This window comes from Pristiophorus japonicus, chromosome 1, assembly GCF_044704955.1.
Source record: "Pristiophorus japonicus isolate sPriJap1 chromosome 1, sPriJap1.hap1, whole genome shotgun sequence".
Classification (NCBI taxonomy): Eukaryota; Metazoa; Chordata; class Chondrichthyes; family Pristiophoridae; genus Pristiophorus; species Pristiophorus japonicus.
The window spans coordinates 468,411,174-468,434,490 of NC_091977.1; the positions used below are offsets into that span (position 1 = coordinate 468,411,174).

The 23,317-nt window shown below is 45.6% G+C and overlaps 1 protein-coding gene across 1 annotated transcript in view; it reads right to left on the bottom strand.

Annotated features, from left to right (window-relative positions):
• Positions 1-4,743: 4,743 nt before the first annotated feature.
• cdh17 (cadherin 17, LI cadherin (liver-intestine)) overlaps positions 4,744-23,317 on the bottom strand; it is a 213,119-nt gene continuing 194,545 nt past the window's right edge. Inside the window, exons 18-19 of the mRNA XM_070876328.1 lie at positions 5,334-5,447; positions 4,744-5,208 (exon numbers count right to left, since the gene is read on the bottom strand). Coding sequence (XP_070732429.1) covers positions 5,090-5,208; positions 5,334-5,447 — 233 coding nt within the window. The 3' untranslated portion in view covers positions 4,744-5,089. The remainder of the gene's footprint in view (positions 5,209-5,333; positions 5,448-23,317) is intronic.

The window sequence follows — 23,317 nt, forward strand, 5'->3', positions numbered from 1 at the left end:
CTGGGAAATCGTGGGCTATTTGCATACATATGGAACTCTCTGTTGCTAAATCTGATTGTTAAATTGTTTTTAAATTGTTTACTGAATTCTAAAACTGTTCATTAATTCCCCTCCCTTCCCAGATCATTGAGCCATTTTTCTTTATCTTGCCCCCCCCCACCCCTCTCCCCCCACCAGTCCACTCTGGCAATCTTTGTCCTCATCCCTTGTCTTCCCAGCAGTGTAGCATTTGCTTCCTGATTTGCTTCACCTCCCATTGGCTGCAGGTGCTGCTTCCAAGGGGTCAATCGCTGCTGCTCCCTGTCGGCAGGAATTTCTTATCTCACGATAATTTCCATCCACAGTGTGCTTAGTGTTCAGATCATGAGACAACAGGAGTTAGGACCTGGGGTGACAGTAAGGGAGAGTTGGAGGTGAAGCAAGATGATTTTCACATGGGAATGCAGTTTTCATGATTCCGCAATAAAAATTCACCATGACCTTCCAGTGGCCCTGGTATCCATCATATTGATTATATTGGTTTAAGAATGTTTGCAATCATTACATCAGAGCTATTTGTTACAAAGGTGTTTTACTTCTTTCACATAAATGCATAAATAATGAGAACAGGTTTCAAGCAATTGTAGGATGGAGAAAAAATATGAAGTAAACATTCAAGTTCCAACTTGCAGCCTCAATGCAGTTTATTAGTATCTCTAAAGACACAAATATTTTACTTTGCACTCGTTCTTTATTTTAATTGGTCAAGTGACATACTAGGGAATTTTTAGTTACATGTGTTATCACTAATTGTCCCCCACCTTCCCTTTGTCGTCTCCTCAAGGTGCTGACTGTTGCTGGCGTGCAATTCCACAGGAAGTTGCCTCCCAGTACTGTGTCATTATTTGTCTGTGAGCCTTTACAGTGACATGCTATTAAACCATGGGAAACATTGTAGCCTCACTCAATCATGCCCTAACCTGACAGCCACACGCAATGATCAGGTGTGGGAACCTGGATGATTTTCCCCTCTCCGGGATCTAGGGACTTTGAGGCTAATTCTCACACCTCTACCATCTCCTGACTGAAATTAGCATAGATTGCAGAACCAGGGTCTGTGTTGCGTATCTACTCACTGAGCCACTGAGGGAGCCCGCCTGGGAACTTATTATACTTGACTTTTCATCAGGCTGCAGCTATACTGCAGCTGATGTGATGCTACAGCGGTGTGAAATTCCCTTCTAAGTACTTCATCCCAGTGACACTACACAGCCACTTCGCATCCCAATTCTAATTACCTCAGTGGTCTTCCTGAGGACAATATTGAACCTCACCAATCTGTCATCCAGTAGCTCAGTTAACAAGCTGAAATCATACAGTGCATGTTGACCTGAAAGTTACTTTTTAATTTTACACTCAGATTATTTCTATCTTTGTTAAATTAACAAAGTCCTTCTTTCTTTTAAATTGTTTTTTTTTAAATTTTCACATTCACACACACAGAGCCAGGGACCCAAAAACAATTAAAACATCAACATATTTAGAAACAAAGTGGGTGTATACAGAAAATCATCAAGGGAAATACAAAAACATAAGTTTACACAAGCAGAAAAAAATGATAAAATCAGACCCCATAAAGGCTTATGTTTAAATAAATTTTCCAAAAAAACTTGTAATTTTTTTCTTTATTTTTTTTATTTGTTTTTAATACCCAGACCATACAAAACTGTTATATTAGAGTAGCTTAGTTACTTATTATTTCATTGCAGTTTTCATTATCCCTAACATTGACCCTGGACCAAGTATGATTGTGTGATTCATATAAAAGTACAAAAACAATACAATGGCAGCACAACAGACTTGGATTGTAAAACGGGCTCCCTCCCATTTTTGAATATACTTCTATTTTTGTGAGTTTTGTATTCATCAAGGAGAAGAATCTGACTACTTCCAACTTGGCACCCAGTGCCAGTGTAGAACAACCCTCCAAGTCTCATGGACAGCACAGGTCTGATGCAGAGCAACACTCCCCCTACTCTGCCTAACAATATGCCTAATGCAACAGTTAGATTTTTTTCCATTGCCCACGCTAGCTATTCAAGCGCCCACTCTCTCTGAGATTTCCCATTTTGTATTAAATTGTGCTACAGACACATTAGGAGCCAAGTGAAGACTGTCCAATTTCATTTTACGTAGAATCCTTAAAGCCAGCAGAAAGAGGAAACTTTCATCCAATTAATTTGAATCCAGACCCCACAGCTGAAAGGATAATGTGACAACTCACTGCACTACCTGGTTCCTAAATATAGAAGCAATCTGACTTCAAAATGCTGTACTTGCATTTCAGCATTTAATCTTTTATATGCGCTCCTCAAATGGCTCAGCTGCTTCTCTGCTCAGTGTGGAATAGCAGTATCCTGACCAAAAAGGTCCCAAGCTTGATCACCTGTGTTTGCTGATTTAGCTAATCCCAAGTCACTGGATATTGAAATCCTGACTAATTTTCTCCCTCCCAAGACCAGTTATGCTGAGCCCATTAGTAAGGCTCTACTTTCATCCTGACTAAGATCTGCTAACAGCATAGACCACAGATTGAAACTAGGACCTTCCTGATCCATATAGCTTAATGCCACATCACCAACTGAACCAATAGGGGAGCAACAGATATATTTACCTTGATTCAACCCTACAAGAAAAAAAAAGATAAGCATTGGTTTTCTAGTTATATTGTTGGATATTGGAGACTATTTCCATGCAATTAATTATTATAACATTCAGACAAGCTAAATGTGATTCTGGGTACAATGCAGTTATATAATATGCTCCTATGATTTCTAATAGCTGCAGTGCAAAAGCTAATACATTATTTAGCTGGCAAACTTTTATTTGAGAGCTATAAGCACACTCAACCACACCTCAATCTCTCTCAGGGCAACACTGCAATATCTTAGCACTGTAATCCTCAAAGGCAATCCACAATTTGGAAAATGTCACATTCAAAGTATTTCAAATGTATATGTTGCAGAATATTTAGCCCCACAAAAGATAAATATTCTGCACAGGAAGGTTTTGTGCTGAAATTGTACAGTGATTGTTTGCATTAGCTTTGAGATGTCGTATGCATCTTGATAAAACTTTATAATAAGGTTTTCTCTCTGACTTGAAGCTAAATCTGTTAATTTGAGAACCAGACAAATGAGGCCCTCTTCTGTTTGTGCATCACGTGGGGTTTCTGCCAGTTTAGAGAAGTTCAAAAAACTGTATTATACCATGATATATTTAAAAAAAAATGTAATTCCAGTAGCCAGGTCCAGGAGTATGATATTCCTGTCACTGTACTATTCATTATCAGTATTACCAGTCATCCCTGAGCATCAGTAATAAGGAGCCCTATGAGAACGCCATGGGCAAAAGAAAATGACCACTGCAGCACAAGAAATAAACTTGGCAGATGTTTACATATTAAAATTAACACATACAGCAATTAAGGAGAAAACACTTTGACTCCAAAAACCTAATTTCCACAAGCAAAATCAGCAATATATCTACTGCCACCTCAAGCACAATCACACCAGATTACAAAGGAATTGCATTAATCTTTTTCTTCAAAACTTGTCCTCTCTGGTTGTAGCAGAAGTATCATAAGCATTGTTCATTTTGTGCCATTAACATTTCAGTTCAATATTAACATAGTGGAAAGATACTTAAAAACAACTGGCACAGAAATATCATAATTCAAACATAAAGCTTATTTACACAGCACATTCATTGACATGAAGAGCCAGAAAGAATACAAGAAGAAAGGTATCCTTGGAACACAAATGATTCCAGCAAACAGTCTATCTATGGAGTGTTACTGAAGCTGTGTATTTACAGCAACTATTTCTCCCCCCCACCCACCTAATTCTCTTTCCTGTTCTCTCCTCTTTTCTGAAGGCACTGACGCTTGTCGGGATACAGCTCCATCAGCCATCCAATATTCTGCCCAGGAACATTCTTTGTTTGTGAGCCTTGACAGTGAGTGCTGTCAGGCTGTTCACCATGGAGAGCATCACAGCCATGCCCAACCATGACCTCATCTGATGTTCGCACATAGCCATTTTGCAGCAGAGGTCACTGGATAGTTCTGAGGAGCGACAATCCTGGCTAATTTTTCCGTTCTTTACCCCAAAGGTCCTTATGCCAAGCGCAGTGCCTGTATTGCTCAATTGGCTGAGATCACCTAACTCAGCACTGCTAACCTATCATCATATTTAAAGGTCAACTGTATTCATAAAGAAGTATTTATCAATATTTTTCCTAACGAACATAAAACACAATAATGAGAATCAAGTCAAACTGAATCATTGCATCACTGACATGTGACGTCATCAAAACAGAAATGATGCATAGCTCTGCTCATTCACTAAACAAAGGTTCAGGCATAAAGTAACTGGCTTAAGGCTAAAGCATTTAAAAAAATATTGAAAATCTTGGCCCTTTCATTTTGGATGCCAAAATATAATTCATGAAGACAGTGCCCTTTTGACAATAGTAGAGCGTTCACTAGCTTGTCCTATATGATTAGCTTGACTAGTGCTCACTCAGAATCATCTCATTTTACAGACTTTATTAACTAGCAAATAAAATAACCATTAATTTAATATTATCAAGAAACATTTGCAAATTGGCAGAAATCAAATTTTAATTGCAAATTCATATTTTTTTAAATCAAACAGATCTTCAATCCTAACAATAAAACTCCAAAGATGAATACTCAATAGATATGTTTGCTCAAAATAAGATTCAAATGAAGGTTCTTAAGAACCTTAAGAAAGTGAGAATGATGAATGGCATTCCAAATATACAGTACTTTTAACGGCACAATAGAATGTAATGAACACACACTAAGCATACATCCTTCTAATTTTTTTAAGGGTGCTGTAAAATTCTAGTTATAAATAAATGTGCCTGGTAAAATCCATACCAAATTAAATTGTACTCAAAGGTTTTGTCACTCAATAATAAGAATAATTCCTGGCAGAATTTGGAAAAGGATCTTCAGAAGACTGCAAAGTTGACCCTGTGAAATAATTTCCTTCGGGTATAGTAGATATTCAAGTTTCTGGTATTATGCATTTGTCAGAGGTATAGTTTCTTTTTCAGTCCGTGCTGCTTTTGGATCGGTTAGATCGCCTTTTCCATTCTTCTTGCGTTTCATTCTTAAAAATACCACTGCGAGGATCAAACCTGTGGCCACATTTTATGAATAAATGTTATTATTTAACTTACTTCTCTAGAAAAAAATGTGAAATGATTCTTTTGCAATAGAAACTTATATTAGGCCTGCAGCTTGGTTCTTGGCCTGCACCTACCTATAACAGCAAAGGTCCCAAGCAGTATTCCAACTGCAAGACCTACTCTTGATGATCCAGAATCCTCGACCGGAATGAAGCACACTTTTGCATCTGTGCACTCACAGACTTTAACTGGGAGGAAAACAAAGAGAACCGTATAAAATGTACATTCGACTAATAATATGATATTAAATGCCCAAATCAGTGTGGTGCTTTGGATGCAGGAGCTGATATCACGCATGCCTGTACACTGGGCAGCACACAACATACTAGAAGCCTGCAACAGAGATAGTCACAGAGAGGCCTAAGAGAGGCTTAAAAGCGACACTCAGGGCAACGTGCGATGAGCAATAAATGCGACCTTACCAAATATTTTGTAGCGGTCTTTATGGTAGAAGACACTAAAAACATTGCAATAGAGGATAGTCAAGGGGTTATAGGGAGGGAGGAACTTAATACAATCACTATCACTAAAGAAGTAGTACTCAGTAAAATAATGGGACTAAAGGCAGACAAGTCCCCTGGACCTAATGGCTTGCTTCCTAGGGTCCAAAAAGAAGTGGCTGCAGAGATAGTGGATGCATTGGAGGTAATCTACCAACATTTCTTGGATTCTGGGGCGGTCCCAGCGGATTGGAAAACTGCAAATATAACGCCCCTATTTAAAAAAGGAGGCAGACAAAAAGCAGGAAACTATAGACCAGTTAGCCTAACATCTGTCATTGGGAAAAAACTGGAATCCAATATTAAGGAAGAAGTAGCGGGACATTTGGAAGAGCATAATTCAATCAAGCAGAGTCAGCATGATGTTATGAAAAGTGTTATATATGAATAAAGAGTCTGACTGGATACTGTGAGTTCAAAGTAAAGTGTGGCAGTCTTTTATTGCAGGTCTCCAGAGTGCCTCTCCAGCCTGTGAGGCCTCCTTAAATACCTGTGCTTCCAAGGGATTGTGGAATCCCTTGGGACTCCAGGGGATGAGCCCTCTGGTGGCTGTACAAGGTAGATACAGGTTTACATATATAACAACACTCCCCCCCCAAAGTCAACTGTGTAACTATTTACAAGGTGAGTCGGTCTGGGGCCTTTCTTTCCCTGGTTGATCGTCTTGGGGAAAATGCTGCTTTTGCTGAATCGTTTATAAGAACATAAGAACATAACATAAGAATTAAGAACAGGACTAGGCCATCTAGCCCCTTGATTCTGCTCCGCCATTCAAAAAGATCATGGCTGATCTGGCCGTGGACTGAGCTCCACTTACCCTCCCGCTCCCCATAACCCTTAATTCCCTTATTGGTTAAAAATCTATCTATCTGTGACTTGAATACATTCAATGAGCTAGCTTCAACTGCTTCCTTGGGCAGAGAATTCCACAGATTCACAACCCTCTGGGAGAAGAAATTCCTTCTCAACTCGGTTTTAAATTGGCTCCCCCGTATTTTGAGGTTGTGCCCCTAGTTCTAGTCTCCCCTACCAGTGGAAACAACCTCTCTGGCTCTATCTTGTCTATCCCTTTCATTATTTTAAATGTTTCTATAAGATCACCCCTCATCCTTCTGAATTCCAACGAGTAAAGACCCAGTCTACTCAATCTATCATCATAAGGTAACCCCCTCATCTCCGGAATCAGCCTAGTGAATCGTCTCTGTACCCCCTCCAAGGCTAGTATATCCTTCCTTAAGTAAGGTGACCAAAACTGCATGCAGTACTCCAGGTGCGGCCTCACCAATACCCTGTACAGTTGCAGCAGGACCTCCCTGCTTTTGTACTCCATCCCTCTCGCAATGAAGGCCAACATTCCATTCGCCTTCCTGATTACCTGCTGCACCTGCAAACTAACTTTTTGGGATTCATGCACAAGGACCCCCAGGTCCCTCTGCACCGCAGCATGTTGTAATTTCTCCCCATTCAAATAATATTCCCTTTTACATTTTTTTTCCAAGGTGGATGACCTCACATTTTCCGACATTGTATTCCATCTGCCAAACCCTCGCCCACTCGCTTAACCTATCTAAATCTCTTTGCAGCCTCTCTGTGTCCTCTACACAACCCGATTTCCCACTAATCTTTGTGTCATCTGCAAATTTTGTTACACTACACTCTGTCCCCTCTTCCAGGCCTTCATTGGGCTGCTGTGCAGCTGGTCTTGCTAGGCTGCCTGGTGTGGTGAATCCTGCTGGGCTGCTGCGGGTGATGGGTTCTGCTTCGTGGCTAACCGCGGTGTCGGTTGCCACTGGTGTCTATGTTGGGGGGTCAAAGAAGGTAGGGTCCAAAGTGGGTTGCTCAGGATAGTCCATGAATCTGAGTTTGATTTGGTCCAAGTGTTTCCGGTGAATGAGTCCATTTGAAAGTTTGACCCAAAACACCCTGCTCCCCGCTTTGCCCACAATAGTGTCAGGAAGCCACTTGGGACCTTATCCATAATTCAATACAAATGCAGCATCATCACTTTCATAGAAACATAGAAACATAGAAAATAGGTGCAGGAGCAGGCCATTCGGCCCTTCTAGCCTGCACCGCCATTCAATGAGTTCATGGCTGAACATGAAACTTCAGTACCCCCTTCCTGCTTTCTCGCCATACCCCTTGATCCCCCGCGTAGTAAGGACTTCATCTAACTCCCTTTTGAATATATTTAGTGAATTGGCCTCAACTACTTTCTGTGGTAGAGAATTCCACAGGTTCACCACTCTCTGGGTGAAGAAGTTTCTCCTTATCTCAGTCCTAAATGGCTTACCCCTTATCCTTAGACTGTGACCCCTGGTTCTGGACTTCCTCAACATTGGGAACATTCTTCCTGCATCCAACCTGTCCAAACCCGTCAGAATTTTAAACGTTTCTATGAGGTCCCCTCTCACTCTTCTGAACTCCAGTGAATACAAGCCCAGTTGATCCAGTCTTTCTTGATAGGTCAGTCCCACCATCTGGTGAATCTTCGCTGCACTCCCTCAATAGCAAGAACGTCCTTCCTCAAGTTAGGAGACCAAAACTGTACACAATACTCCAGGTGTGGCCTCACCAAGGCCCTATACAACTGTAGCAACACCTCCCTGCCCCTGTACTCAAATCCCCTCGCTATGAAGGCCAACATGCCATTTGCTTTCTTAACCGCCTGCTGTACCTGCATGCCAACCTTCAATGACTGATGTACCATGACACCCAGGTCTCGCTGCACCTTCCCCCTTCCTAATCTGTCACCATTCAGATAATAGTCTGTCTCTCTGTTTTTACCACCAAAGTGGATAACCTCACATTTATCCACATTATACTTCATCTGCCACGCATTTGCCCACTCACCTAACCTATCCAAGTCACTCTGCAGCCTCATAGCATCCTCCTCGCAGCTCACACTGCCACCCAACTTAGTGTCATCCGCAAATTTGGAGATACTACATTTAACCCCTCGTCTAAATCATTAATGTACAACGTAAACCTTGCGGTACCCCACTAGTCACTGCCTGCCATTCTGCAAAGTACCCATTTACTCCTACTCTTTGCTTCCTGTCTGACAACCAGTTCTTAATCCACGTCAGCACACTACCCCCAATCCCATGTGCTTTAACTTTGCACATTAATCTCCTGTGTGGGACCTTGTCGAAAGCCTTCTGAAAGTCCAAATATACCACATCAACTGGTTCTCCTTTGTCCACTTTACTGGAAACATCCTCAAAAAATTCCAGAAGATTTGTCAAGCATGATCTCCCTTTCACAAATCCATGCTGACTTGGACCTATCATGTCACCATTTTCCAAATGCGCTACTATGACATCCTTAATAATTGATTCCATCATTTTACCCACTACTGAGGTCAGGCTGACCGGTCTATAATTCCCTGCTTTCTCTCTCCCTCCTTTTTTAAAAAGTGGGGTTACATTGGCTACCCTCCACTCGATAGGAACTGATCCAGAGTCAATGGAATGTTGGAAAATGACTGTCAATGCATCCGCTATTTCCAAGGCCACCTCCTTAAGTACTCTGGGATGCAGTCCATCAGGCCCTGGGGATTTATCGGCCTTCAATCCCATCAATTTCCCCAACACAATTTCCCGACTAATAAAGATTTCCCTCAGTTCCTCCTCCTTACTAGACCCTCTGACCCCTTTTATATCCGGAAGGTTGTTTGTGTCCTCCTTAGTGAATACCGAACCAAAGTACTTGTTCAATTGGTCTGCCATTTCTTTGTTCCCCGTTATGTCAATTTCACGTGACACATTAGCGCTATCATGATATGTACTTTGTTGAAGCTGCTTGCTCTCTACCTGTTCATGTAGATCAGGGTGGACTAACGAAAGCCTTATCTTAAGTGCCCTTTTCATGAGCAGTTCAGAGGGTGGAATCCCAGTGAGCGAGTGGGGTCTTGTGCGGTAGCTAAGCAGGACTCGGGATAGGCGAGTCTGCCGTGCGCCTTCAATTACCCTCTTCAAGCCCTGCTTGATAGTTTTCACTGCTCTCTCTGCCTGACCATTGGACGCTGGTTTAAACGTGGCAGATGTAACATGTTTGATCCCGTTGCGGGTCATGAACTTTTGAACTCAACACTGGTAAAACATGGCCCGTTGTCGCTCACAAGGACATCAGGTAGTCCGTGCGTGGCAAACATGGCCTACAGGCCTTCAGTGGTGGCAGCGGACGTGCTTGCCGACATTATCTCACACTCAATCCATTTGGAGTACGCATCTACAACCACAAGGAACATTTTACCCAAAAACGGGTCTGCATAGTCGACATGGACCCTGGACCACAGTTTGGAGGGCCAAGACCATAAACTTAGTGGCGCCTCCCTGGGTGCATTGCTTAACAGCGAGCACGTGTTACATCTGTGCACGCAGGACTCTAAGTCCGCATCGATACCGAGCCACCACACATGGGATCTGGCCATCGCTATCATCATTACGATGCCTGGGTGGGTACTGTGGAGGTCACTGATGAAAATGTCTCTGCCCTTCTTGGGGACCACTGCCCGATTGCCCCACAGAAGGCAGTCTGACAGTATAGACACTTCATCCTTGTGCCGCTGGTATGGCTTTATCACTTCCTGCATTTCCACCGAGACACTGGACCAGCTCCCGTGAAGCACACAATTTTTTAATAGGGACAGTAAGGGGTCCTGGCTCTTCCAGATTCTAATCTTTCGGGCTGTGATGGGTAATTGCTCACTCTCAAATGCTTCTATAACCATGACTAAATCTGCAGGCTGCGCCATTTCCATCCCCGTGGTGGGCAATGGCAGCCTACTGAGAGCATCGGCACAGTTTTCTGTGCCTGGCCTGTGGCGGATGACGTAGTTGTATGCAGACAACGTGAGCGCCCATCTCTGGTTGCAGAGAAGTTCTGCTACAACTGTACAGGGTATTGGACGGCCACACCTAGAGTACTGCGTACAGTTTTGTTCTCCATATTTAAGGAAGGATATACTTGCATTGGAGGCTGTTCAGAGAAGGTTCACCAGGTTGATTCCAGAGATGAGGGGGTTGGCTTATGAAGATAGGTTGAGTAGGTTGGGCCTATAAACATTGGAGTTTAGAAGAATGAGAGGTGATCTTATTGAAACTTATAAGATAATGAGGGGGCTCGACAAGGTGGATGCAGAGAGGATATTTCCACTCATAGGGGAAACTAAAACTAGGGGATATAGTCTCAGAATAAGGGGCCACCCATTTAAAACTGAGATGAGGAGGAATTTCTTCTCTCAGAAGGTTGTAAATTTGTGGAATTCTTTGCCCCAGAGAGCTATGGAGGCTGGCTCATTGAATATATTTAAGGCGAGATAGACAGATTTTTGAGCGATAAGAGAATAAAGGGGTATCGGGAGTGCGCAGGGAATTGGAGCTGAGTCCATGATCAGATCAGCCATGATCTTATTAAATGGTGGAGCAGGCTTGAGAGGCCAAGTGGCCTACCCCTGCTCCTATTTCTTATGTTCTGATGTTCGAGGATGACAGCATTCCTGATCCCATTGCGCCATTGCACTTGTTGCTGCCTGTTACCTAGCCAGCCCAGACTGCTGCAGCCCAGCTTAACGTGGTGCAGTCGACAGCTGAGCCTTCCAGGCCCAGAGCTGGTCAACGGCATCCTACAAACCCATCTGTAGTCTCTGGTCCTGACACACAGTAGCCTTCCACCAGCCATGCTGCAGCGACAGGGGACACACTGCAGAGGAGTATTAGAATAGGTCAATGAAAGAGGGGATATAAGGAAATGCACAAGGGTGATGAATAAATACACATTTATACATTTTATTGTTGTTTTATAAATGTCGATTGGAATGTTTAATGTTTCTTGTCTCTCGTTTCAGTTTTGGGGCTCTGGTATGGAAGGGCAAATTGATGTGTGATGAGGACTTCCAGAGTAACCAGTATGTGGGATGGAAATCAGTGGAAACGAGCTCTAATGAGATGGTCGGGACCTCCCTTGCAGGATCACAAGGGAGTCGTTCCCTCCTCCGTCACGGGTGTTACTGTTCCGATTGTGTTCCTAACACAGATGAGACTGCACACAAGGAGGTTAAAGTGACAGTGACCTCAGTCTTTAATAAGACACTCCAGAGTAAGGAACAGGCCTTAGGGGCCAGCTTATATACAGTGTTCCCAAGGGATGCTGGGATTCTTTGGGACTTCAGGGGATGAGCTCCCTGGTGGTGGAACATGGGAGTGCATTCTTTACAGATACACAACATCACTCCCCCCCTAAAGTCAAAGTGAAAACTATTTACAAGGTGAGGCGGTCGGGAGCCTTTCTTTCCCTGGTGGACCACCTCGGTACAAATGTCTGTTCTGGTGTGTTGGCTGTGCCCTCGCTGGGCTGGCGTGTTGTTGACCCTGCAGGACTGCTGGGTGAGCCTGGCCTTGCTGGGCTGTCTGGCGTGATGGGTTCGATTTCCTGGTCCGGGGTGGTGTCGTTGATCCTTTGGGTGTGTGTTGTGGGCTCGAAAAAGGTGGTGTCTGCAGTGAATTGTTCAGGACAGTCTGTGAACCGCAGCCTCGTTTGGTCCAGGTGCTTTCTGCAAATTTGTCCATTGTCGAGTTTGACTACAAACACCCTACTCCCTTCTTTAGCTATCACCATGCCTGCGATCCACTTGGGACCATGTCCATAGTTTAGCACATACACAGGGTCATTCAGATCAATTTCCCGTGACACAGTGGCGCGACCATCGTTTACATTTTGTTTCTGCCACCTGCTCTCTACCTGATCATGCAGGTTGGGGTGAACCAGCGAGCGTCTGGTTTTAAGTGTCCTTTTCATGAGTAGCTCAGCCGGGAGCACCCCTGTGAGCGAGTGGGGTCTCGTGCGGTAGCTGAGCAGTACTCGGGACAGGCAGGTTTGGAGTAAGTCTTCTGTGACTCGTTTAAGGCTCTGTTTGATTGTTTGTACTGCCTGCTCTGCCTGCCCATTGGAGGCTGGTTTAAACGGGGCCGAGGTGACATGTTTGATCCCATTGCGGGTCATGAATTCTTTAAATTCGGCACTGGTGAAACATGGCCCGTTGTCACTGACCAGTATGTCAGGCATGCTGTGGGTAGTAAACATGGCCCTCAGGCTTTCAATGGTGGCGATGGCGGTGCTTCCCGACATTATTTCACATTCAATCCATTTTGAAAAAAGCTCCACCACCACCAGGAACATTTTACCGAGAAATGGGCCCGCATAGTCGACATGGATCCTCGACCATGGTCTGAAGGGCCAGGACCACAAACTTAGTGCTGCCTCTCTGGGCGCGTTGCTCAACTGAGCACACACGCTGCATTGCCGTACACAGGACTCTAAGTCAGAGTCGATACCGGGCCACCACACGTGGGATCTGGCTATTGCTTTCATCATTACGATACCCTGGTGTGTGCTGTGGAGATCAGAGATGAACATCTCCCTGCCCTTTTTGGGTAGCACTACTCGGTTACCCCACAACAGGCAGTCTGCCTGAATAGACAGCTCGTCCTTTTGCCGCTGGAATGGCTTGATTAGCTCTTGCATTTCAATGGGGATGCTGGCCCAGCTCCCATGCAGTACACAGTTTTTTACTATAGACAGCAGAGGATCTTGGCTGGTCCAAGTCCTAATCTGGCGGGCCGTGACAGGTGATTTATCATTTTCAAATGCTTCCATGACCATCAACAAGTCTGCGGGCTGCGCCAGCATCATCAAGTTTGCAGGCTGCACCATTTCCACCCCCGTGGTGGGCAATGGTAGCCGACTGAGGTTAGTGGTGTGCCACAGGGATCGGTGCTGGGACCACAACTGTTTACAATATACATAGATGACCTGGAAGAGGGGACAGAGTGTAGTGTAACAAAATTTGCAGATGACACAAAGATTAGTGGGAAAGCGGGTTGTGTAGAGGACACAGAGAGGCTGCAAAGAGATTTAGATAGGTTAAGCAAGTGGGCTAAAGTTTGGCAGATGGAATACAATGTCGGAAAATGTGAGGTCATCCACCTTGGAAAAAAAACAGTAAAAGGGAATATTATTTGAATGGGGAGAAATTACAACATGCTGCGGTGCAGAGGGACCTGGGGGTCCTTGTGCATGAATCCCAAAAAGTTAGTTTGCAGGTGCAGCAGGTAATCAGGAAGGCGAATGGAATGTTGGCCTTTATTGCGCGAGGGATGGAGTACAAAAGCAGGGAGGTCCTGCTGCAACTGTACAGGGTATTGGTGAGGCTGCACCTGGAGTACTGCATGCAGTTTTGGTCACCTTACTTAAGGAAGGATGTACTAGCTTTGGAGGGGGTACAGAGACGATTCACTGGGCTGATTCCGGAGATGAGGGGGTTACCTTATGATGATAGATTGAGTAGACTGGGTCTTTGCTCGTTGGAGTTCAGAAGGATGAGGGGTGATCTTATAGAAACATATAAAATAATGAAAGGGATAGACAAGATAGAGGCAGAGAGGTTGTTTCCACTGGTCGGGGAGACTAGAACTAGGGGGCACAGCCTCAAAATACGGGGGAGCCAATTTAAAACCAAGTTGAGAAGGAATTTCTTCTCCCAGAGAGTTGTGAATTGGTGGAATTCTCTGCCCAAGGAAGCAGTTGAGGCTAGCTCATTGAATGTATTCAAATCACAGATAGATAGATTTTTAACCAATAAGGGAATTAAGGGTTATGGGGAGCGGGTGGGTAAGTGGAGCTCAGTCCACGGCCAGATCAGCCATGATCTTGTTGAATGGCGGAGCAGGCTCAAGGGGCTAGATGGCCTACTCCTGTTCCTAATTCTTATGTTCTTATGTTCTTATCCGCACAGTTCTCAGTGCCTGGCCTGTGGCGGATGGTATAGTTATACGCTGATAGCGTGAGTGCCCAGCTTTGTATGCGGGCTGAGGCATTAGTATTTATCCCCTTGTTTTCAGCAAACACGGATGTGAGGGGCTTGTGATCGGTTTCCAGCTCAAATTTGAGGCCAAACAGGTACTGATGCATTTTCTTTACCCACACACTAATGCCTCTTTGTCAATCATGCTGTAGGTCCTCTCAGCCTTAGACAAGCTCCTGGAGGCATAGGCGACAGGTTACAACTTCTCCGCAATGTTAGCTTGTTGTAATATACACCCTACTCCGTACGACGATGCATCACATGCTAGCAGAAGTCTTTTACACGGGTTAGACAATACAAGCCGCTTGTTGGAGCAATGTTTCTGGCTTTGTCAAAAGCAATTACTTGTTTTTTTCCCCATATCCAGTTCTCACCTTTACGCAATAACACATGTGGCAGTTCGTGCACAGTGCCCTCGTAGGTGACCTTGACCATGGCGCTGCCCAGGACAGTGATGAGCTCTTTGATGTACGTTCTCAGTTTCGTGTGGATGGGGCTCACGGCTGGTCTGAGTGCCTTGTTGCACCACAGTCTCTCAAACATCTTTTTATTCATGATGGATTGGCTAGCGCCAGTGTCCTGTTCCATGGCTACGGGTAAGCCATTCAATTTTACATTTAGCATTATAGGTGGACATTTCATCGAAATTGTGTGCAGCCCGTGAACTTCAGCATCTGCCTCCTCTCTCTGAGGCTCGAAATTGCTTTGATCCACCATGGACCGATCTTTCTCTACCACGTGGTGGTTAACAGGTTTTGCAGAGCTTGCAGCCCGTCTGCAAGCTCGTTGGAGGTGCCCCGTTGTTCCACAGCTCTTGCAAACATACCCTTTGAAGCGGCATGAATAGGCTGAATGGAAGCCTTCACAATGCCAACAAGGTGTGAGTTGCGGACTCTGAGTCCTCTGGGTCACCTGAGGCCTGCTGGCAGTTGCAGACTCGTGGTTTCTGCCCTGTAAATTTCTGCTCGCAAACACAGTTCCAGTTAAGTTATGAACATTGTGTGTTGAGTGATTTGTTTGGTGTTATCACTGGTGGACATAAACGCCTGTGCTTTCACAATGGCCTTACTGAGGGTCAGTGTCTCTACAGTTAAAAGTTTTCACAGGATGGTCTCGTGACCAATGCCCAGTACAAAAAAGTCTCTGAGCATCTGCTCCAGATAGCCATCAAACTCACATTGTCCTGCAAGTCGCCTTAGCTCGGCGACGTAGCTCGCCACTTCCTGACCTTCAGATCGCTGGCACGTGTTGAACCCATGCCTCGCCATCAGCATGCTCTCCCTCGGGTTAAGATGCTCCTGAACTAGTGAACACTGCTCCTCATATGACTTATCTGTGGGTTTCATCAGAGACAGAAGATTCTTCATGAGGCTGTAGGTCAGTGCCCCGCAGACCATGAGGAAGACCACTCTCCTTTTTGCAGCGCTTCCTTGTCCGTCCAGCTCGTCTAGCCATTCGACATAGGCTTCCCAGTCCTCACCCTCCGAGAACTTCTCCAGGATGCCCACAGTTGGCTGCATTTTTGCGTTCGATTCGTATATTCGTCGTCGGTTATTGTGTTCCTAACACAGATGAGACTGCACAGAGGAAGGTTAAAGTAACAATGATCTCAGTCTTTATTAAGACACTCCAGAGTGAGGCCTTAAGGGCCGGCTTATATACAGTGCTCCCAAGGGATGCTGGGATCCCTTGGGACTTCAGAGGATGCCCTCCCTGGTGGCGGAACATGGGAGTGCATGCTTTACAGATACACAACAGTTTCTGCTCCTCCTCATCCTCCTCCTCCTCCTGTTGCTCCTCCTCCTGGTCTTACTCCTGATCCTCTTCCTCCTCCTGAGGTGGTGCAGCTATGCCTGGTGGCAATGGCTGTGCCCTCATGATGGCCAGGTTGTGTAGCATGCAGCAGATGACGAAGAATAGGGACACCCGCTCTGGCGAGTACTGGAGGACTCCTCCCGAGCGGTCAGGCAGTGGAACTATTGCTTCAGCCCTCCGATGGTCAGCTCATTGATGTTCTTGGTGGCAGCATAGCTCTCATTGTATAAGAGCTGAGCAGGAGTGGTGTGGTTACGGAGCCATGAGTCAGGTGGAGAGCGGATGGCACTTGTCTCCGAGCAGCCAGCCACGAGCTTCATTTATGGGCTGGAAGAGAATTGGCACACCAGTCTGGTGCATGATGAAGGCATCGTTGCTGCTTCCAGGAGAGTTGGTCGCACACCAACTGCACATTCAGTGAGTGGCAGTCTTTGCAGTTATGGAAGATCTCAGGATTGTGATGCGGTGCCCTCAAAGCAACATGGGTGCAGTCAATGGTTCCCTGCACCATGGGGAAACTCGCTATCCTGACGAATCCACATGCACACTCATGCTGCTTCTCTCTGCTCATGGGGAAGAAAATGTAGTCACTTCTCCTTTTGTAGAGAGCATCTGTGACTTCACGGATGGAGTGGTGGATGGCAACCTGAGAGATGTTGGAGATGTCTCCTGTTGCACACTGGAAGGATCTATTGGCATAGATATTGAGCATGATGGTGACCTTGACTGCCACTGAGAGAACCGTCCTCAACCTGGTCTGAAGCTCGAGGTCTGGTTGCAGGAGATGGCAGAGCTCTGTGACCACGTCCTTGCTGAAGGGCAGTCTTCGAACACACTGCTCCTCAGTGCAATTGATGTCGGAGAACTGCTGCTGGAATACTCTGGGAGGGTAAGATCTCCTGTTGCCAGCCCTGATGCGCCTGAAGGCTCTGTGTCTCAATGCGAGGAGCATTCGTAATAAGGTGGATGAATTAACTGCGCAGACAGCTGTTAACGGATATGATGTAATTGGGATTACGGAGACATGGCTCCAGGGTGACCAAGGCTGGGAACTCAACATCCAGGAGTATTCAATATTCAGGAAGGATAGACAGAAAGGAAAAGGAGGTGGGGTAGCATTGCTGGTTAAAGAGGAGATTAACGCAATAGTAAGGAAGGACATTAGCTTGGATGATGTGGAATCTGTATGGGTGGAGCTGCGGAATACCAAAGGGCAGAAAATGCTAGTGGCAGTTGTGTACAGACCATCAAACAGTAGGAGTGAGGTTGGGGATGGCATCAAACAGGAAATTAGGGATGCGTGCAATAAAGGTACAGCAGTTATCATGGGTGACTTTAATCTACATATAGATTGGGCTAACCAATCTACATATAGATTGGGCTCGCAATACGGCGGAGGAGGATTTCCTGGAGTGTATAAGGGATAGTTTTCTAGACCAATATGTCGAGGAACTAACTAGAGAGCTGGCCATCCTAGACTGGGTGTTGTGTAATGAGAGGATTAATTAGCAATCTTGTTGTGCGAGGCTCCTTGGGGAAGCATGACCATAACATGATAGAATTCTTCATTAAGATGGAGAGTGACACAGTTAATTCAGAGACTAGGGTCCTGAACTTAAAGAAAAGTAACTTCAATGGTATGAGATGTAAATTGGCTAGGATAGACTGGCGGCTGATACTTAAAGGGTTGACGGTGGATAGGCAATTGTAGACATTTAAAGATCACATGGATGAACATCAACAATTGTGCATCCCTGTCTGGCGTAAAAATAAAATGGGGAAGGTGGCTCAACCGTGGCTAGCAAGGGAAATTAGGGATAGTGTTAAATCCAAGAAAGAGGCATATAAATTGGCCAGAAAAAGCAGCAAACCTGAGGACTGGGAGAAATTTAGAGTTCTGCAGAGGAGGACAAAGGGTTTAATTAGGAGGGGGATAATAACATGCGATGCATCGTCCTATGAGGTTGGGTGTGAGTTGCAGTATGTGAATGCCAATGGACCTGCCATGAAGTCCTGGAATTCAGTGCTTGTGAAGCACGGGCCATTGTCGCTGACCAAGATATCCGGTAGACCATCGGCGGCGAACATTGCCCGTAGACTTTCTACCGTGGCAGAAGATGTGCTTGAATTTAAAATGGCACACTCAATCCATTTAGAGTAGGCATCTACTACAACCAAAAACATTTTTCCCATGAGAGGACCTGCATAGTCTACGTGGATGCGTGACCATGGCTTGGCGGGCCAGGACCAGGGGCTAAGGGGGGCTTCCCTGGGTGCGTTGCCCAGCTGAGCACACGTGTTGCACCTGTGAACACAAAGTTCCAGGTCTGCAACTATCCCTGGCCACCAAACGTGTGACCTGGCAATTGCCTCCATCGTGACAATGCCCGGGTGCTCATTGTGAAGTTCTCTGATAAACAGCTCTCTGCCCATTTGGGGCATGACTATTCGGTTTCCCCACAGTAGGCAATTGGTCTAAATCGAGAGTTCATCATTGCGCCTATGAAACGGTTTAAATTCCTCAGGGCATGCCCCGTACGTGGCTGCCCAGTCCCCATTCAGGACACATTTCTTAACTAAAGACAGTGGCGGGTCTTTATTTGTCCAGACTTTAATCTGACGGGCTGTCACAGGCGAGCCTTCACTTTCGAAAGCTTCAACAGCCATGACCATCTCAGCATCATGCTCAGTTGCCCCCTCAGTGGTGGCTAGTGGGAGCCTGCTGAGTGCATCGGCGCAGTTTTCAGTGCCCGGTCTGTGCCGAATTGTGTAGTCATAGGCGGCTAACGTAAGTGCCCACCTCTGTATGCGGGCTGATGCATTCGCAGTTATAATGGGTGACTTTAATATGCACATAGATTGGGCTAACCAAACTGGAAGCAATACGGTGGAGGTGGATTTCCTGGAGTGCATAAGGGATGGTTTTCTAGACCAATATGTCGAGGAACCAACTAGGAGGGAGGCCATCTTAGATTGGGTGTTGTGTAATGAGAGAGGATTAATTAGCAATCTCGTTGTGCGAGGCCCCTTGGGGAAGAGTGACCATAATATGGTGGAATTCTGCATTAGGATGGAGAATGAAACAGTTAATTCAGAGACCATGGTCCAGAACTTAAAGAAGGGTAACTTTGAAGGTATGAGGCGTGAATTGGCTAGGATAGATTGGCGAATGATACTTAAGGGGTTGACTGTGGATGGGCAATGGCAGACATTTAGAGACCGCATGGATGAACTACAACAATTGTACATTCCTGTCTGGCGTAAAAATAAAAAAGGGAAGGTGGCTCAACCGTGGCTATCAAGGGAAATCAGGGATAGTATTAAAGCCAAGGAAGTGGCATACAAATTGGCCAGAAATAGCAGCGAACCCGGAGACTGGGAGAAATTTAGAACTCAGCAGAGGAGGACAAAGGGTTTGATTACGGCAGGGAAAATGGAGTACGAGAAGAAGCTTGCAGGGAACATTAACACGGATTGCAAATGTTTCTATAGATATGTAAAGAGAAAAAGGTTAGTAAAGACAAACGTAGGTCCCCTGCAGTCAGAATCAGGGGAAGTCATAACGGGGAACAAAGAAATGGCGGACCAATTGAACAAGTCCTTTGGTTCAGTATTCACTAAGGAGGACACTAACAACATTTCGGATATAAAAGGGGTCAGAGGGTCTAGTAAGGAGGAGGAACTGAGGGAAATTCTTATTAGTCGGGAAATTGTGTTGGGGAAATTGATGGGATTGAAGGCCGATAAATCCCCAGGCCCTGATGGACTGCATCCCAGAGTACTTAAGGAGGTGGTCTTGGAAATAGCGGATGCATTGACACTCATTTTCCAACATTCCATTGACTCTGGATCAGTTCCTATCGAGTGGAGGGTAGCCAATGTAGCCCCACTTTTTAAAAAAGGAGGGAGAGAGAAAACAGGGAATTATAGACCGGTCAGCCTGATAGGTGGGTAAAATGTTGCAATCAATTATTAAGGATGTCATAGCAGCGCATTTGGAAAGAGATGACATGATAGGTCCAAGTCAGCATGGATTTGTGAAAGGGAAATCATGCTTGACAAATCTTCTGGAATTTTTTGAGGATGTTTCCAGTAGAGTGGACAAGGGAGAACCAGTTGATGTGGTATATTTGGACTTTCAGAAGGCTTTCGACAAGGTCCCAAACAAGAGATTAATGTGCAAAGTTAAAGCACATGGGATTGGGGGTAGTGTGCTGACATGGATTGAGAACTGGTTGTCAGACAGGAAGCAAAGAGTAGGAGTAAATGGGGACTTTTCAGAATGGCAGGCAGTGACTAGTGGGGTACCGCAAGGTTCTGTGCTGGGGCCCCAGCTGTTTACATTGTACATTAATGATTTGGACGAGGGGATTAAATGTAGTATCTTCAAATTTGCGGATGACACTAAGTTGGGTGGCAGTCTGAGCTGCGAGGAGGATGCTCTGAGGCTGCAGAGCGACTTGGATAGGTTAGGTGAGTGGGCAAATGCATGGCAGATGAAGTATAATGTGGATAAATGTGAGGTTATCCACTTTGGTGGTAAAAACAGAGAGACAGACTATTATCTGAATGGTGACAGATTAGGAAAAGGGAAGGTGCAACGAGACCTGGGTGTCATGGTACATCAGTCATTGAAGGTTGGCATGCAGGAACAGCAGGCGGTTAAGAAAGCAAATGGCATGTTGGCCTTCATAGCGAGGGGATTTGAGTACAGGGGCAGGGAGGTGTTGCTACAGTTGTACAGGGCCTTGGTGAGGCCACACCTGGAGTATTGTGTACAGTTTTGGTCTCCTAACCTGAGGAAGGACATTCTTGCTATTGAGGGAGTGCAGCGAAGGTTCACCAGACTGATTCCCGGGATGGCGGGACTGACCTATCAAGAAAGACTGGATCAACTGGGCTTGTATTCACTGGAGTTCAGAAGAATGAGAGGGGACCTCATAGAAACGTTTAAAATTCTGATAGGTTTAGACAGGTTAGATGCAGGAAGAATGTTCCCAATGTTGGGGAAGTCCAGAACCAGGGGACACAGTCTAAGGATAAGGGGTAAGCCATTTAGGACCGAGATGAGGAGAAACTTCTTCACCCAGAGAGTGGTGAACCTGTGGAATTCTCTACCACAGAAAGTTGTTGAGGCCAATTCACTAAATATATTCAAAAAGGAGTTAGATGTAGTCCTTACTACTAGGGGGATCAAAGGGTATGGCGAGAAAGCAGGAATGGGGTACTGAAGGTGCATGTTCAGGCATGAACTCATTGAATGGCGGTGCAGGCTAGAAGGGCCGAAAGGCCTACTCCTGCACCTATTTTCTATGTTTCTATGTTTCTATTTATGGACTTGTTGCCGGCCAAAAGGGACGTTAGGGGATTGTGATCTGTCTCCAGCTCAAATTTCCTGCCAAACAAGTACTGGTGCATTTTTTTTACTACATATACACATGCGAGTGCCTCCTTTTCTACCATCCCGTAGCCCCTTTCTGCCTGGGACAGACTTCTGGAGACATAAGCTACCGGCTGTAACTGACCATTGGCATTCACATGCTGCAACACACACCTGACCCCATAGGACGACGCATCGCACGTTAGAACAAGTTTCTTACACGAGTCATATAACGTTAACAGTTTGTTGGAGTATAACAAGTTGCGTGCTCTCTCAAAAGCCCTTTCCTTGCTTCCCCCCCAGACCCAATCGCGACCTTTGCGTAGGAGCACGTGTAGCGGCTTTAACAGCGTGCTCAATTTGGGAAGAAAGTTACCAAAATAGTTCAGGAGCCCAAGGAACGAACGCAGTTCCGTCGTTTTACGGGGTCTGGGTGCTCTCTGGATCGCTTCCGTTTTGGACACAGTGCGTGTTGATGCATGTCAATTTTTTCGATGGTTCAGCCAGCTCCTGTGTCATATAAGCAGAGATTAGATCCAGCTTAGTGAACGACTTTCCCCCTGCTAGCGTTGCGAACAGGTCATCCACTTTAGGTAGTGGGTACTGGTCCTGTAACGAGATTCAGTTGATCGTTACCTTGTAGTCCTCGCAGATTCTGACTGGCCCACCCGTTGAACTCGACTGGTGATATGATACCCTCTCGTTGAAGTCTGTCCAGCTCGATCTCGACTTTCTCTCGCATCATATATGGAACCACTCGAGCCTGGTGATGAATGGGTCGTGCATCAGTACTAGATGGATCTGCATCTTGGCGCCTGTGAAGTTGCCGTTGCTGGCTCGAATAACGATGGGAATTTGTTTAGCACTTGGGTGCACGAGGCATCATCCACTGAAGACTGCTTTGATGTCGTCCCAGTCCCATCAGATCTTTCCTAGCCCACTTCTGCCGAACAGCGTTGGGCCATCGCCTGGTACAATCCATAGTGGTAAATCATGCACAGTTCCATCATACGATACCTTCACTGCCGCACTGCCAATGACTGGTATGAGCTCTTTGGTGTAAGTGCGCAGCTTGGTGTGGATCAGGCTTAGTTTTGGCCTTTGTGCCTTGTTGCCCCACAGTTTCTCAAAAGCCTTCTGGCTCATAATTGACTGACTCGCCCCCATGTCCAATTCCATGAAAATTGGAATGCCGTTTAATTTGACTTTTAACATTATTGGTGGTGAAGGTGTGTATCCCATACACTTCCTCTTCAGCCTCAGGTTGAGTTGCCTCTCTTACTCGTTCAGTGTGATCCGCGCCGGATCGGTCATCTTCTGCCGACTCTGCCACGTGGTGAGTCGCAACACGTCTGCACATTCGCTGGAGGTGCTCCATTGTTCCACAGCCTTTGCACACGTAGAGGTTTAATCGATATTGATGGGCTCAATGATTACCCCTGCAGCGCCAACATGGTATTAATGGATTTGCATTCATGCCCCACAGCAGACTCTGAG